Source organism: Pogoniulus pusillus, chromosome 34 (assembly GCF_015220805.1).
Source record: "Pogoniulus pusillus isolate bPogPus1 chromosome 34, bPogPus1.pri, whole genome shotgun sequence".
NCBI classification, from domain to species: Eukaryota; Metazoa; Chordata; class Aves; order Piciformes; family Lybiidae; genus Pogoniulus; species Pogoniulus pusillus.
The window spans coordinates 6,847,501-6,862,716 of NC_087297.1; the positions used below are offsets into that span (position 1 = coordinate 6,847,501).

The 15,216-nt window shown below is 39.5% G+C and overlaps 1 protein-coding gene across 1 annotated transcript in view; it reads right to left on the reverse strand.

Annotated features, from left to right (window-relative positions):
* Positions 1 to 15,216, reverse strand: part of CCDC178 (coiled-coil domain containing 178) — a 127,007-nt gene that overhangs the window by 2,084 nt on the left and 109,707 nt on the right. The window contains exon 18 of the mRNA XM_064170542.1: positions 13,240 to 13,374. Within this exon, the coding sequence (XP_064026612.1) occupies positions 13,240 to 13,374 (135 nt within the window). The remainder of the gene's footprint in view (positions 1 to 13,239; positions 13,375 to 15,216) is intronic.

Genomic DNA, 15,216 nt, shown 5'->3' on the forward strand with positions numbered 1-15,216 from the left:
AGAGCCAGCCCTAAAAGTCACATTTCTTCGCTCACCACTCCCAGCTAGGTCTGACCTACCCTGCAAAAGATTATTTCCACAAGAAAAGGACTGTGCCATAAGGAAATAGCAAGGACTCCTCCTCCAAGGAAACTTTGCCCACATAGCTCCCAGGCCTCTTGTTAAGTCTGACTCCTTTTAGACTTGTGAGGAGAAGCTTGAACAGATTAAGTCTTCACTAGCTCAGACTGAGACATCCCAGTGCTGGGAACTCTAATGAAAACGGAGTTGGGAAAATGCCTGTGCTTCCTACACTGAAGCAAAGGAAAGCACAGCTGGCTTCTCTTGAGATCATTTGTGTCTCATTAGCTGCTATTTATTTGTTGCATGTTGTTTGTACAGTTATATTTTAATATTAGAAAACTAAACCAAGTTGCCTGTGCCATGGATGGTTGTATTTATTTAGCTAAATTTTGTATTCTTCAAATACAAAAAACCTGACAAAGGTAAGTACTGGAAAATAGCTTGGAATAGTTTGGCTTAGAAATCAGCCCTAAAGATGACTTCATGAGATACCTTTGCTTTACTATCACAGAATCAAGAAGGTTGGAAGAGACCTCCAAGATCATCCAGTCCAACCTAGCACCCAGCCCTATCCAATCAACTAGACCATGGCACTAAATATCACAACAATCTTGTCTGGAGTATTGATATGTTTTCTTTGGGTCTGATGCACTGTCTTTTAGTAATAAACTGAAGGTAATACTGTAAATAAAGACAAATGCAATTTTTAATAACTAATATTTACAAGTGGGAAAACTAATCATCAGATGATAGTTCATTAATGACACTGACTTGACTTCAATAGAGATTGAATAAAACATTTAAGATTGAATTGTCTCGAAGGACAATTTTTTGTGCTGGCTCACTGACAAAATGATGCTGAGATGTCTGTGTAGGGCCAAGGTTTAGCATGTGTCTGGGTTCCCATTAACTGGAAACTGAGAGCTGTGGATGTGTTCTGTCACTCCTGAAATAAAAAAAAAAATAAGCAACCAACCTCTACCTTATAGCTCTGATCTTGTTTCCATGAGTGATTTAAACCAGTGGATTACGTTAATGTAAAATGAATTCTTAAATTAGGCTGTAGACTTCAGCAGGACAGCAATTTGATTCTCAGCATAGTTGGTACTGAGGAGCTGCCTCGTTTTACTCTAGTTGCCATTTCAACCATGTGTTTTTGAAGCACTAGGTCATAGGAAAATTTCCTTTGCTTTCCCTGGAGAAGTTCAGCTTGCTAGGAAGGAAGCTGCATTTTACAACGTGCTAAGTAAATTCAGTTTGAGACAGTCATATGAGCACATACTAGTGTTTCAGTGGGGAAAACCACATCATTTTAGAAAGTGAAAACATTTATTTTACATATATAATGACATAAAATATGATCACTCACCTTCAGCTTGCTCCATGAGGCTGACAGTATCAAATACTAGGAGCTCTCAAATAGTTAGAAATAAAGACTAAAAATACAAGGTAAACCTAATGCTTGATTTTCACATAGATGTAAATTAAGTGTATTAATGGATTTAAAAGGAAACTATCAAATCAGACCCTGAGTTCTTAAATAGCACTTACTGGCTTTTAATTTGTCAGTGGTTCTACCTGACATATTGCAGGAACAGTGAAGCACAAAGTGGGGATTTGACTTGAATCAGCTTTGAAACAGGTGAGGAACTTGATTATTTTACTGGTGAAACCTGCTTTATAACAATCCTTCCTCATGTATTTTCCTAACATTTTCTTACCCTAGGACAGATAAAAACAAGATTATTTTTGCCAGAATTTAGCAAGTATTCCTAAATTTCATGAGACTGTAATTCTGGGTCGTGCTTCTGAGTGTCCACAGTGTCAGGTGTTTGCCACTGTAGCACACATGGGAACTTGAGAAAGGAACAGTTTGCATTAACCTAGAAATAGCTAGAAGACCTACATATCTACTAACAACTTTGCAAATTCTTTCATAGTCTCTGAAAGTAGACAAGAAAGCCTCTCTGTACCCCTGAGCAGACAAAGATAATTTGGATTAATCAAGGCCAAGGAGTGTAGGAGGAAAGGGGAAAGTCATGGAGTGGCTTGCTCAGATTTCTCTTCATCACGTCTCCAAGGGCACTTCGTTGTCCAAAACTGCAGCTGCCTCCACCACACAGGAAGGACGGAAAGCTGCAAACACTCCTCAGAGGCTTCTCTAGCTCCAGTAAAAGGAAGCAGATGTGGCTCTACATTTGTACTTCTGTCACTAATTTACTCCAATAAAAGATTATTTCCATTTTGAAAAGGAAAAATCTCAAGTATTCCCTAACAGGAAAGTGCTACTAAAAGACACAAATCTACTTAAAATATTTCTTAAGATTATCTCAAATCAATTGGCAGCCCAAAGAGGCCACTTTTCTGTCTGGTGGTCTTGTATAGACAGAAGTCACGTTGGTGAAGGAGTGACAGTGCACAACTTCTCAGAAGTTATTGGGCAACGTCAAAGCTGGCAGGGTGACACAGAGGCTGTCAAGATATTACAGATTTAGCCCCAGAATTATATGCTGTCTGATGGACTATAAAGCATTGAAAAATTCTGAAGGTTTATATACAGGAAAATCTCAGCTCTTTGATGATCAATAGAAGAAAGATGACAAGTGATTTTATATCCTTAAGACACGTGGAACTGAGAAAACTAGAGAAACCAAAGGAAAACTATCAATTCTTTCAGATGACTGCAGCACCATGGTTTAGATTGCTATTCACAAATGATAATCTGATTTATCTAGGCAAATCATCTCCTCTCTTATCACCTCTAAATCTTCTCTATCTTTCAAAAGGAAGGAAGGAAGGAAGGAAGGAAGGAAGGAAGGAAGGAAGGAAGGAAGGAAGGAAGGAAGGAAGGAAGGAAGGAAGGAAGGAAGGAAGGAAGGAAGGAAGGAAGGAAGGAAGGAAGGAAGGAAGGAAGGAAGGAAGGAAGGAAGGAAGGAAGGAAGGAAGGAAGGAAGGAAGGAAGGAAGGAAGGAAGGGAAGGAAAGAAAGAGGTAATAATATAACACTAGCAGTGGTTAGACTCATTATCTATGGAGGTCAAAGTAGACACTACAAAATGTGTAAAACTATTCTTCTAGAGAGTTAAATAAGATATTGAGATCTAAGAAAGACCAGAGCACAGGTGAAGTCTTTGCTGTACAATTATATCCACACATTTTAAATTGAGTAGTAATCCAGATTAGCAGTGGATATATCACTGAAACTGAGAACACGATGCTCAACACCCTCCCAGAGGGTCATCAGAGATGCAAGAAAGGATGCTAACAGGAAGAGCTGGTGTACTCAAAACCTTCTCTTCTATTTTCCAGTCTAATAAAAGACACCTTACTCATAAAATCTCTGTTGCTTATGCTCTTAGTTTTGTTATCATCTTAATGGCCTAACACCACAACACTTAACATTTAAGACACAGATGTAATTTTAGCCCTCAGAATAAAAACTTCACTACAAGGCAAGGTAGTGCAATGGTAGAACATCTACTAACCTCTGCCTTCACCCCAAAGAACACACTCCTCTGCCTAAGGATGCCAACCTAACTTCATCATTAACTTCAATGGGACCTGTTTTAAGTCATTTTTTCTTGTTGTTTTTGATTTGCAAGACTTTTTAGTCTGTAAAGGTTAACTGGAGTGAAGCACAGCATTTAAATTCTCCTTGTTTGGTGTACTCTCTCATTTTCTTATTTTAGAAATAGTAATAAAACTCAGGGCTTTGAAAAATCTGTGCCAAATGAAGAAGGGGATTTTCTGGAGTTATTATAGATAATTAAAATGCTCCAGTAAAATTCCACGATAGCTGTGACAAGCTGGCATGCTAAAGCGACTCAGTGAAACTGCTGTGACCCATCACAGCTTTGGAGAAGAGTTAAGTGTCAGAAAGAAACTGCTCTGAGTTTTCAACTCCCAGCTTATGGCTCCAGTGCCAGTAGGAATGACAGAAGTGATGCTGAGTCAAGTGATGATGCAGACTGCATGCCTTGTAGCAATGCTGAATGTTGGAGGAATGAGAAATGGAGCACAATTAACAGAGAACTGCTTCTCATCTTCTTCAAAATCATTCTTGAGAAGTGAGTATTTCTCTAAGGTGTAAGCCTTTCCACCTTGCTCTCCCCAAACAACCCAAAACCCAAACAAACCAACCAACCAAAGGAGACAAATTTACATAACAGACTTCCTTGTGCAAAGCTCCTCAGTCTCCTATATTGGCTACTATCAATGACTTTTGCTTTGTCTCAAGCACAGGTTTCTGCTCTGCTACCACATGGGTCCTTAGTTCACAGAATCACAGAATGGTTTGGGTTAGAAAGGACCTTAAAGATCATCTAATTCCAACCCCTTTGCCATGGGCAGGGACACCTCTTACTAGACCAGCTTACTCCAGGCCCTACTCAACATGGCTGTGAACACTTCTATGCTCAGATCCTCCCCAGTAAGGTGAAGTCCTCCCAAAATATGCAAGTTGCCATTGTGCTTGGGGTATGAGAAATATTAATTTAAAAAAAAATGCTTCTTATGTGAGAACTTGCAAATGAAGATCTGAATTTGATCAACCCTTAGCCTGGAGTATCATAAGAATATAACAGTCTGTGAGCATAGAGGCTGAACAGGACTTATTTGGAACATCACTCAGAGGAGGAGTGGTTCTTGTCTCAAGGTTAAGAATATCTCCACTGCAAAGTCTGAGAAAGGGATAAAGCTGGGAATGCTCTCCAGAGAAGCCATATACACCCTGTCTAGATAGAAAAGAGCAAGAGGAATTGGGCAGCAATGTAGTTGCTTGCACCAAACTGGTGTTGTAATGTTTTTATTTGCTTTCTGCTTATGTCCTTAATTGGTTCCCCCTGTACTGCTAGCAGCAGCCCTCCAGAGTATGCAGTCAGATGACAGCCATGTTCTGTCGATCCTCTGACAGATGTTTACTGATTTGACCTGAGGAAGGATTTGCTTTCCAGCTCTATCTTCCCAGGCATAGGCAAAAGACACAATATGAGATGTTTTGATTTTATTCCTGGATTTCTCCTTGCACGCTTCAGGTAGCTACTTATTTCAAAGGAGAAATGTTTGTGGCATAGTTGCAGTATGTTAGCAAAGAAATAAAAATGGCCTGAAGTTTGGAAAACGAAGCAGTATCCTGGTAAGAAAGAATAAATGACTAGGAAAAAGGCTGGAAAAGCAGCAAGCTGGGACACCACATCTGAAACCTGAGCGTTTTTAAAGGCTGCATTTGGAGAACATAATGCCTGGATTTGAAGAAGCTGCACATAGTAAAATAACATAAAGCATTCAATACCTCACGTGCAACTTGGGAAGATTACAGTGCCTGTGCAAGAAGTTTCTTGTCAGGAGTGTTCTGTGGGAAATGCTTGATTGAGTCAATCAAAATATGGGCTAACTATTACCCATTTTATAATTTTGCACATGACAGTCAGGATTTCATTCCAGTAGGTCATTTGATTCTCTGCAGGTGGCTCTGTTGGTTTCTGGAATTGTGCAGTGTGAATTACATGTTACACAAATGAAAGGCAGTAATAATTCTGGATAACGTTGTATTGGATTCTACAAACATCTTTAGGCCTAATGCAAAGATTCCTTTGAATAATTTATCCAGCTAAGTGTCTGTGGTCCCAAACTCCTAATTTAAAAATGTTGATAAATGAAGTATCTCTTTAGCTAATAAATGAAGTATCTCTTTAGTTATCCTTTGTCAGCAACATTCATTTTAATGGAAAGTGAGTTTACAGGGTTACATGATTGAACTACTGAGCCAAGTCAGTGTTGCCAAATGATGGGCTAAATTATTGATGTTACACACTAATGAATTCTGATGAGAAATAAAATACAGACATTACATTTCAAGTGGTTCATAATTATTTTTGTACTTTAAAAGCAATTTTATTCTTTTTTTCTGAATCATACTGGTTCTATAAAACAAAAACATAGTTAGTGATTATAACTAAAATTATTGAGTTTGTGGCAAAAATGTTCCTGGAAGTTTTCTTCTGCAAGTGCAATGCCATTCACACTAGGATTTTGATTTCTTCTTATACCTCTGGGAGGGGATAATTAAATTAAATGCCTAAAGTTTTTAACTGCTGTCTTTAAATAAAATCATCTACCCTGCAACCATGGCTAAGAGTTCAGTAGATGAGTTTATAATCTATGATATATCAGCATGTTTACTGGAGAAGTTATGAACTGCTATAATTAATTCAGGTGGTGACAAAAACAGAAGAGCTGCCAAAGAGGAGTTTTCAACATGTAAACAATTCATCATTAGACCTGTGTTTTGATACATGTTTTAAATGGGTAGAAGGAGGTTACTAAACTTCAGGTTGCCCCAAAGTGATGTTGCAAGGTTGAATAATTAATTTAAAATGCCATTTCTCTGATTCTTCACTCACTGTACTGGACAAATAAATCTAATTTCTCAGTTTTTACTTATAAAGCCAGAGATAAGCTTTTGCTTATTTGACAGGAGTAGCATTTCATACATTCTGTTCTTAATATTGTCTTCTTTAATATGGCTTCATTTAACTTTTCTTAATTATATACTGAAGGCTTCTGTCAACTGCTGAAAAAGCAAATCCATAAAGTGTTATTTTCTTTCCTTTCTGACTCATAACAACTGAGTATTTCTTTTGTTGCTGTATTCTCTTGTAATTCAAACCCATCAATAGTCAGAAGTGACTACCTGCACAACTCTTCTGGTTTTTACTCACCAAGGAATCTTGTGATTCAAATGATCAGCCTTAGAGAGGTTTGTCATATTTGGCCAATGTCACAAATGAGAGACTCATGAGCTACAGAATCATCACCATAAATCTCAGCATTATCTACACTTTGGCCTAGATCCTGACAACACTACACAAAGACCATCTTCTAATCCACATCAACAGGCAATTAGCAGAACCGTTTGTCTTTATCTCCCTACTACACACTACAGCTTTTAGGTCATAAACATATTTCTGAAAGACTGGATTCATATCACATTAATTTCACATAGTGAAACTTTCAAGTGAAGCCACAGAAGAATTAAGAAAGTTAAGGCTACTAAAGCTGTTCTTATACACTTTTGTAGATCTATTAGTCTTTGGGCACGAAGCTTTGTAAAATAAAGAGGCATAAGAAGCTGGTCTGCCAAGGCATAAGTGGCATAAAAGCCAAAATGCACCTCAAAAATGGCAAAGGAAATTATGTCAGAATAAAGGTATCAGAGTTTGGCCATGAGATAAGCAAAATGAGGTGAAGAGATCAAGCAAGTTCTAATTTCTTCTACGCATTGGTCTTATTTTGAGATTTTTATTCCACTTTCTCACTAGAAAGGTCCTTCTCATCATGCAGCAATAAAATGGTGATGAACCTTTTGTGTGTCTACAGCATGAAAGCTGTACTACAGCAACATAATAAGCAAATTCAAAGATTTTGGTGAATGCTAGTCAGGATTATCCACCCCACTAAAAAAAAACAAACAAACAAAAATAATCACTTTAAGGATTGATATAAAATGTGGGATCATATTCAGAAGAATTCCAAACCCTATTGGCCCAAACTCAGAAGTGTTTGAGAGGAAAGCCACATACTTTTAACAAATACATACTAGGTGTTGATTTCCATCTTTCTTTAGAACCTAATTAACTAAGTAGACAGGTTTTCAAATCAAGCATTACCTTCATGAGCAGAATCAAAAATAGCTGGTCTCAAATTCCCCTTTAACTGTGCAAAAGAACCATTTGATGAACAAGTAATAAACCCCACAACATTTAACTTCAACACTGAAAATGTTTACTGTGAATAAATGTGACTAAATACAAAAGCTTAGAACTAAAGAAAAGGTGAGTAGTCATGTCCCCTTCAGAAATTTATCTGTTAGCCAACTGCATATGTCTCCAAGACAAGGCAGACACAGCAAGACTGCTGAAGTGAAATCAGCAGGTATAAAAGACACAACTGAGTGTAGTCAGCGTAAATGGTGATAACTCAACCCATAACAGAGAAAAATAAAAGAGAAGGCACAGAGATTTTGAAGAGTGTAGGCCCCGAGGGACACCATAACACACCTGTGTTAATAAGTTAGAGAACAGAAGATGTGCTGAAGTTGACTACCATCTGACAGCTAAGAAGCAAGTCAAGAATGAGTGGGTTTCAGAAAGTAAAAGGCCAAACCCTGCCTGCAACACACAGGATTATAGCTGGTCCTGGATATTATGGGACTGCCCTGGCTCTTTTCTTTAAGGAGACAGAACAGAACAGGCTACCATGAAAATCACAGACTTTGCCCAGTCAGTAAGATGCAGTATCCACTGAGATGCCTACAGTTCATTCAGCGAAGATCCAAAGCCTTAGCAAAGAGCAGTCCTTTCTCTGCTGACTTTTGCAAAGTTGCTCAAATAAAGACAGAATCACAGAATCACTGAGGCTGGAAAAGATCTCTGAGATCATCAAGCCCAGTCTGTAACCTAACACCATCACATCAGCTAAACCATGCCACCAAGTGCCACATCCAATCTTCTCTTAAAGACCTCCAGGGACGCTGACTCCACCACCTCACTTAGCAGTTTGTTCCAGTGACCAATCACCCTTTCCATGCGGAAGCGCTTCCTAATATCCTAAACCTTCTCTGGCACAGCTTCAGATCATGCTCTCTTGTCCTGTCACAAGTTGCCTGGGAGCAGAGCCTGACCTCCGCCTTCCTTTCCCTTCAGGTAGTTGCAGAGAGTGATAAGGTCCCCTCTTAAGTCTCCCCTTCTCCAGATTGAAATACAATTCAAAATATATCAAAGCTCTTTTCTAGTGTAAACTGGTGTAGAGTGGAATCATTTAGAACTACAACATCTCTGCCAAAAAGTTTTCAAAGACTCTAGGACAGTCAAAAAACTTGAGTAAAACTGTGGAAAACTATAGTGACCACAGCACTCTGCAATCAAAGTGACCACCAGTGTGTTGATGCTTCATGACTTTGTGCTCTTTGTAGCAATTTCCACCTAACAAAGATGAGTAAAACTCTAAATTCTGATGATCTATTTTTATATCAAAGTACAGATCTCTTAACAATTACACCAATAATCTTGTATTTATTCAAAAGTCACCTTTGTCATACCAGCATCAGTAAAAAATCATACATGAAATCCTTTCAGGTCACAACGAGGATAGCAATGACCCTATCTTTTTGCTAGCGCTTTGGCCCCTAAAATAGTTCTAGCTTAACTATAGACAAGATAAATCATCCAAAAGGATGGACTAAATTGAAGACTGTCAGGATTAAAGTGCAACCACAGTCCCAAATAAAACTACACCTGCCATCATACATCATTTTTGCAATTAGATAGCTAATTGAACTCACTCAAGAGCCAAGGTATTGAAACTTCAAAAGATTATCAGGAAAACAGAAGTCATTAGCACAACATCACCTTGCCTGTACGCTTTTGGAAGAAAAAGGTTTCTATTTTTATATTTCCCCCCCTTAAATTAAAGAGTTTACTCTCATTATTTTTTCTTTCTGGATTAAAAATGCATTTAGTAAGCGTAGAAGGAATTTTTGAAGGCTGAAATCCTCCAAGCAAACTATAGCTTATGGACAACTCTGACTATAATGATGAAATACTCCCCACATTGCTTCATTGTATCACTTCAAACTCTAACCAGAAGAGACCTCCATATAGCTTTTGTATGAATAAAAGTTGTCACTGATTTCAGCATAGGATGTCCTTAGATTGCTAAGATGATTAAGTTAATGTGAAGTCAGTGTGAGCTAGAGTGGAGCTCACAGAACTGTCTTTGGCTACCACAATAAAACCAAAGTCTCTTTTCAGAGCCATGAAGTACACACATATGTAAGCTGCCCAGAAAGAAAGAAGAGCAATGCAGAGTTTGTGCACTTCCAATGGACTAATACTGCACTTCATGCACCGCAGTTCCAATCTCTCAAACTCTGCCACTGGTTGCAATCAGATTGCTGTGGAATGGTATTCCTCCTAAGGTTTGGCTTTTTGTTGTTTGCTAAAGGTAATGACTAACACCAGCAACAGCTCTTATTGGAAACATCCTTCTCATTGATGGCTTTAGTAATGTCACTTTCTTTTAGGCACAGTTCTTCCTTTTTGGGCACAAAGACTTACAGGCACCATGGTCTATCTGCACCTTTGGAAGTTTCTATCAGACCAGCATCTAACAACGACAAGATACTGGTCAAATCTGTCTTCCAGTCTGAGGCAGTTCTTTCTCATCATAATTCCCCCCCAAAATGGCTGCTGTGTATAATTGGAGAGTGCTGCTAGTCAAAAAGTACCTGGTAAAAAGGCCAAAACCTCTTTTATCTACTTTTAAGTCTCTCTTTAGCTGTCACCCAGGTCATGGCTCCTGTAAAGTATTAGAAAACACTTAGGCAGCCAATGTACTGTATCTACTGCCTCTTCTAATTCACTCTTCCCCTGACTCACCTGCTCCTGTTTGCTCTAGTCAAGGTAGCTGCAGGGCTGCAAGCTCTCTTGTGTGAGGATCCCTGTTCAGATGCACACTCACTCACTGACCAGCACAGCGGGTTCTCACTCCCACCCTTTAATGGGAGATGGACACCAGGAACAAAAACTTGGTATATCTTGATGGCAGAAAAGGCAGAGAGTGGAACAGCTGTCATATTTTGTTTTGGGAGTGCATGTCAGTATGCTGAATGTCATCAACCTAAGAACTTCACTGACAGAAGTATACACTGATCTGACAATGACAGAACAGAGACCAGTCCCTACATAAATAAAGCACTGCTGGAACCTCTAAGACATAAAAATGTCATGGTGATGAAAGGAAACCCCCTTCTAAGCACTATGATAATTGCTCTTAGCTGAACTATTCACCATTCTAGTTTTTGTATTTTCCTCTTGCATTATTTAATAGTAAGCTATTATCACTCAGTCTACACAAAGCCATAGCAAGAGTGACAGAACACCAGAAAAGGAGGTCATGGGTAGTGGAAGCAGACAAGGAACAGAATGTTGTCCAGACATTGGACAGAGAAGGGCAACGAGGCTGGCGAGAGACCTCGAGCACAAGCCCTATGAGGAGAGGCTGAGGGAGCTGGGATTGGTTAGCCTGGAGAAAAGGAGGCTCAGGGGTGACCTTATTGCTGTCTACAACTACCTGAGGGGAGGTTGTAGCCAGAAGGAGGCTGCTCTCTTCTCTCAGGTGGCCAGCACCAGAACAAGAGGACACAGCCTCAGGCTGCACCAGAGGAAATTTAGGCTCGAGGTGAGGAGAAAGTTCTTCCCTGAGAGAGTCATTGGACACTGGAATGGGCTGCCCGGGGAGGTGGTGGAGTCGCCGTCCCTGGAGCTGTTCAAGGCAGGATTGGACGTGGCACTTGGTGCCATGGTCTGGCCTTGAGCTCTGTGGTAAAGGGTTGGACTTGATGATCTGTGAGGTCTCTTCCAACCCTAATGATACTGTAAAATACTCTTGGTAGGTCTGAGCTGCTTGGATCTGCCTACCCCAAATGGTGCTGGAACTTAGATGAAAAAAGCTTTGTTTGGGGTGTTAGCTGAGTTACTCAGGGTAGCAAGGCTTACAGACACAGCTTCTCAGCACCAGAACAGAAAAATGAATGTAGAGGTGAAGGACTTCTGCAAAACTCATTCACTATAGCATGGACCAGTTATGGACAGGAGTCCAACCACATATGAGCTTCACAGTACAGCTATTAACATGTTGTGTAGCATTATTGTAAAGTAAAGATTTGTGTATGAGGAGACCAAATGCCACCTGTGGCTTCTATGTCACTATTAGTCATGAGCTCTAGGCTGCACATTGATCACCTCTGTTCTTTACTCATTGTGGGAGTGTCTGAACACAGCAGAGAATGCATCCCAGCTATTCCACTCTGAAACTAAAAAGAAACGAGCTTTCCCAGTTTTCAAATGAGAAATCTGAATGAAAAAAGTACAGTTCCTGACTTAGCTGTTTTCAGTGCAATGTTTAGCACCTATAACACCTCCAAAAATCCATAAGATTATTAATACTAATTTGTAACACTCATAAAGTATAAAATCTGGTCACAATCTTAATTGTATGGCATTTTGTTTTCTCCTGACTTTCTGATTTTAACCTGACTGAGATTTCCTAAATCTTTTGCAGAAGCAGGACATACCTGGAAATTTAGAATTTTGAAACAAACCTCTTGGTGAGATACTGAAAGCAGGTTATGATGTTGATGCATTTAAATGGAATTCTAGAACCTACTCAAGTTAGATTTTACTTTAATGCATTGGATATTAACTGAGACATGTAATTACATAATATTAAAATGTAATAGACTTGTTTCTGCACTCATACAACAGAGCCTGAGTGCCAAAAATTAGAAAACAAGGTTCCTAAGTATATCCTGCACTAAGGCTGCATCAGCAACAGGACTTCTGCAAGACGTCTGAAGACAGTTTTCACTTCAGTCTTTTAAAAACCCTTCACAAATGCCATCTGGTTATGGGCATTAACTATGAGAAGAAAGTGAAAGGAGTGGCATTACAGAAACATGAATTAGATACCATAGCATGAAACAAAAAGAGCAACATTTAAACTATAAAGTATAATTGTTATTTTTCCTAGTAGATATATATGTATCTGGGGAACAAGCCATAAATGGACACCCAGACATCACCAGGAACCATTTCTAGCTCTCGTAACCCCCCAGTGTTACTTTTCAACAAAGAAGGGAAAGTCATCATTTAACTGAGTCAGGAAGGTGAAACACTTCCAAAAAATAGGCTCCTGCTGAAGAAATTTGATATCAATACAGTGAACATGACAATATTGTTTACAGTGGAGAAAAAACACTTGCACAAGACAGGACACAACAACATCCCCTTCAAGAAGTGAGCAGCAATGCTAATGCCATCCTGTGCTTCAAATCTTCATACCCAATGTGTTTATAATAACCATTCCACAGATTTGTGAGGGAAAAATCTCATCTCCCTCTTTTTTTTTTATTTTGACTTTTAATTCCCTCCCCCCAAACCACGCATGGTATATGTGCTAACTTACTGAATTCATCCTTCATGCAATTCCAGTTTATTAAAGAGGTTAAAAATTTATAAAACTCTGATGGGATATGGTTTTAATGCTTCATCACACTACCCATCATTTGCTTTTCAATCTAGATCAGAATGATCTCGCCGACTTCCCTGCAATCACCTACCTGCACAGCTAATATTTTCTGAGCGTTCTCCTGAGAGGCTGCCTGGATGCTCGCCAGCCCAGCCGGGATGCAGAGGCCGCCCCGGCTCCGCCGCCCTGCCAGCGCCCCGCGCCACCGCCTCTGCAGCGCCCGCACCTGGGGCGGCCGCAGGAACAAGGGGTCAGGGCAGGGGGGAGAGGCGAGAAGGGAGGAGAGGAGGGGGTAGGGAGGATGGAGGGGAGAAAGGGGGGTGAAGAAAAAAAAAAAAAGAAAAAAAAGAAAAACATTAAATTCCCAAGTCAGAGTAGGAGAGGAAATTAATGGCAGCGTTCAAGAAGAATGATGGGGGGAAATATAGAAAGCAGTCAATAGCCCATTCTGCGCTGTGCGGGCCTGACAGGAATTTCACAGTCTCTTGGTTTTTCAGCCCACTCATGTGCATTCGTCAGAAACCAGTCACATCTGGCTGCCAGGATGGGGGGTTAATTTTCTCTAAATGCCTCAGCAGTTTTGTTCTAGCCGAGGCAAACTCTGTGACTGCAAAGCTGATGAGTAAAATATTTCTACTTCACCCAGTTTAACTCAAAACCGATAGCCTCGGGACATATTGAACCTTTCTTGAAAAAATAATCTTTTGAAGCATTGTGAATGGCACATCAGGGCAGGCCAAAGTTTAAAATGCAAGTTTAAGACTTTGATGGACACAAGGGCTTTTTTTTTTGGGTTGCTGGGGGTTCCCCCCCACCTCTGTGTAAAGCTTATCATAGCTTGGCAATGTGTGCTTTAGTGCATGACAAAACTAAAGAGAATTAACTTAGCCATCAACTGCTCAGGGAGAACAATAACAGGAAAGAAATTTCCAGATAGAAGTTCCTATTAATCTACCCAGCTATAACCACATGACATGAAAGCATCTAACAGCACTAAATTGCACTGAATGCAGCGGCTGAGAGTGACACTACTTAAAAAAAGGATTTTATATAGACACATAGAAAAGATAACACTTATCCCACAAACTGCATTCAGTGCAAATGCTCCTAACTACAATTATTCTGAGTGGGAGAGCTTAGCTGATAGCTTTTTTTGCTACCAGGAATTATTGTTACAATCTACAGTTAAGACTGGTATCAGTTTTCCCTTAATCTGCAAGGATTTGGAACTCATAAACACAGTGTGGCAGGTCTCGGGCTAAAAGAAAAATGTTTTCATGAGATCTGAAAATCTACCAAGAGAATGCTTTTGAAAGTGCTTGTAGGTGTTGGTAAACTGCTAAATTTGCACACTCCAGACCAGATACAACTTAGAAGACGAAGAAATAAAGCACCTGTGTTCCTGCTTAGTGGAAATACACGGGTTTGCGTTTCATCAGGGTAATTACCTCACTAAATTCCACAGCTATTGTTAGCATGAGGACTTCAAGATTATGCCTGTCAACCAGATTAACACAATGGATTGTACCATTCCTTTGGAAATATTACATTTCATTAAGGTCAACGCCACAGGTCAATAATTGGATCAGTTATAAAGGAGCTTTTACATGATAAGATATGACTGCTCTTTAGGAGCAGGCGCAGTGTACCAGGTGAAAAATCCACTTTTTCAACAGAATGTAGATTGTAGTAATATCAAGTGAGCTATTACAGCCTGGAGAGTAATTAATGCACATTTTCAAAATTAATGGCCTGATTTTCAGAGATACTGAGTTTCCTCAAGTCCCGTTAGATTCCCAGGAAGCTGTGAGTACTCTGCATCTTTGTAAATGAGGCTGTAAAATACTAAAACAGGGCTTTGTACAGTGTGGCTTTTTTAATTTATTTATCCTGCCAGTGTATATTAAAAAATAACATCAGGGAGCAGAGATGAACTCAATGGGAAAATATAAAGATATCAATCTGAATCACAGTCAAAGCCAAACATGGATATGTTTTCCAAGTTAAGGAAGTATTTCTAAGTACAAGTGTCCCTCTCCTCCTATTTTGAGAAATCCTTTTCTGCCCT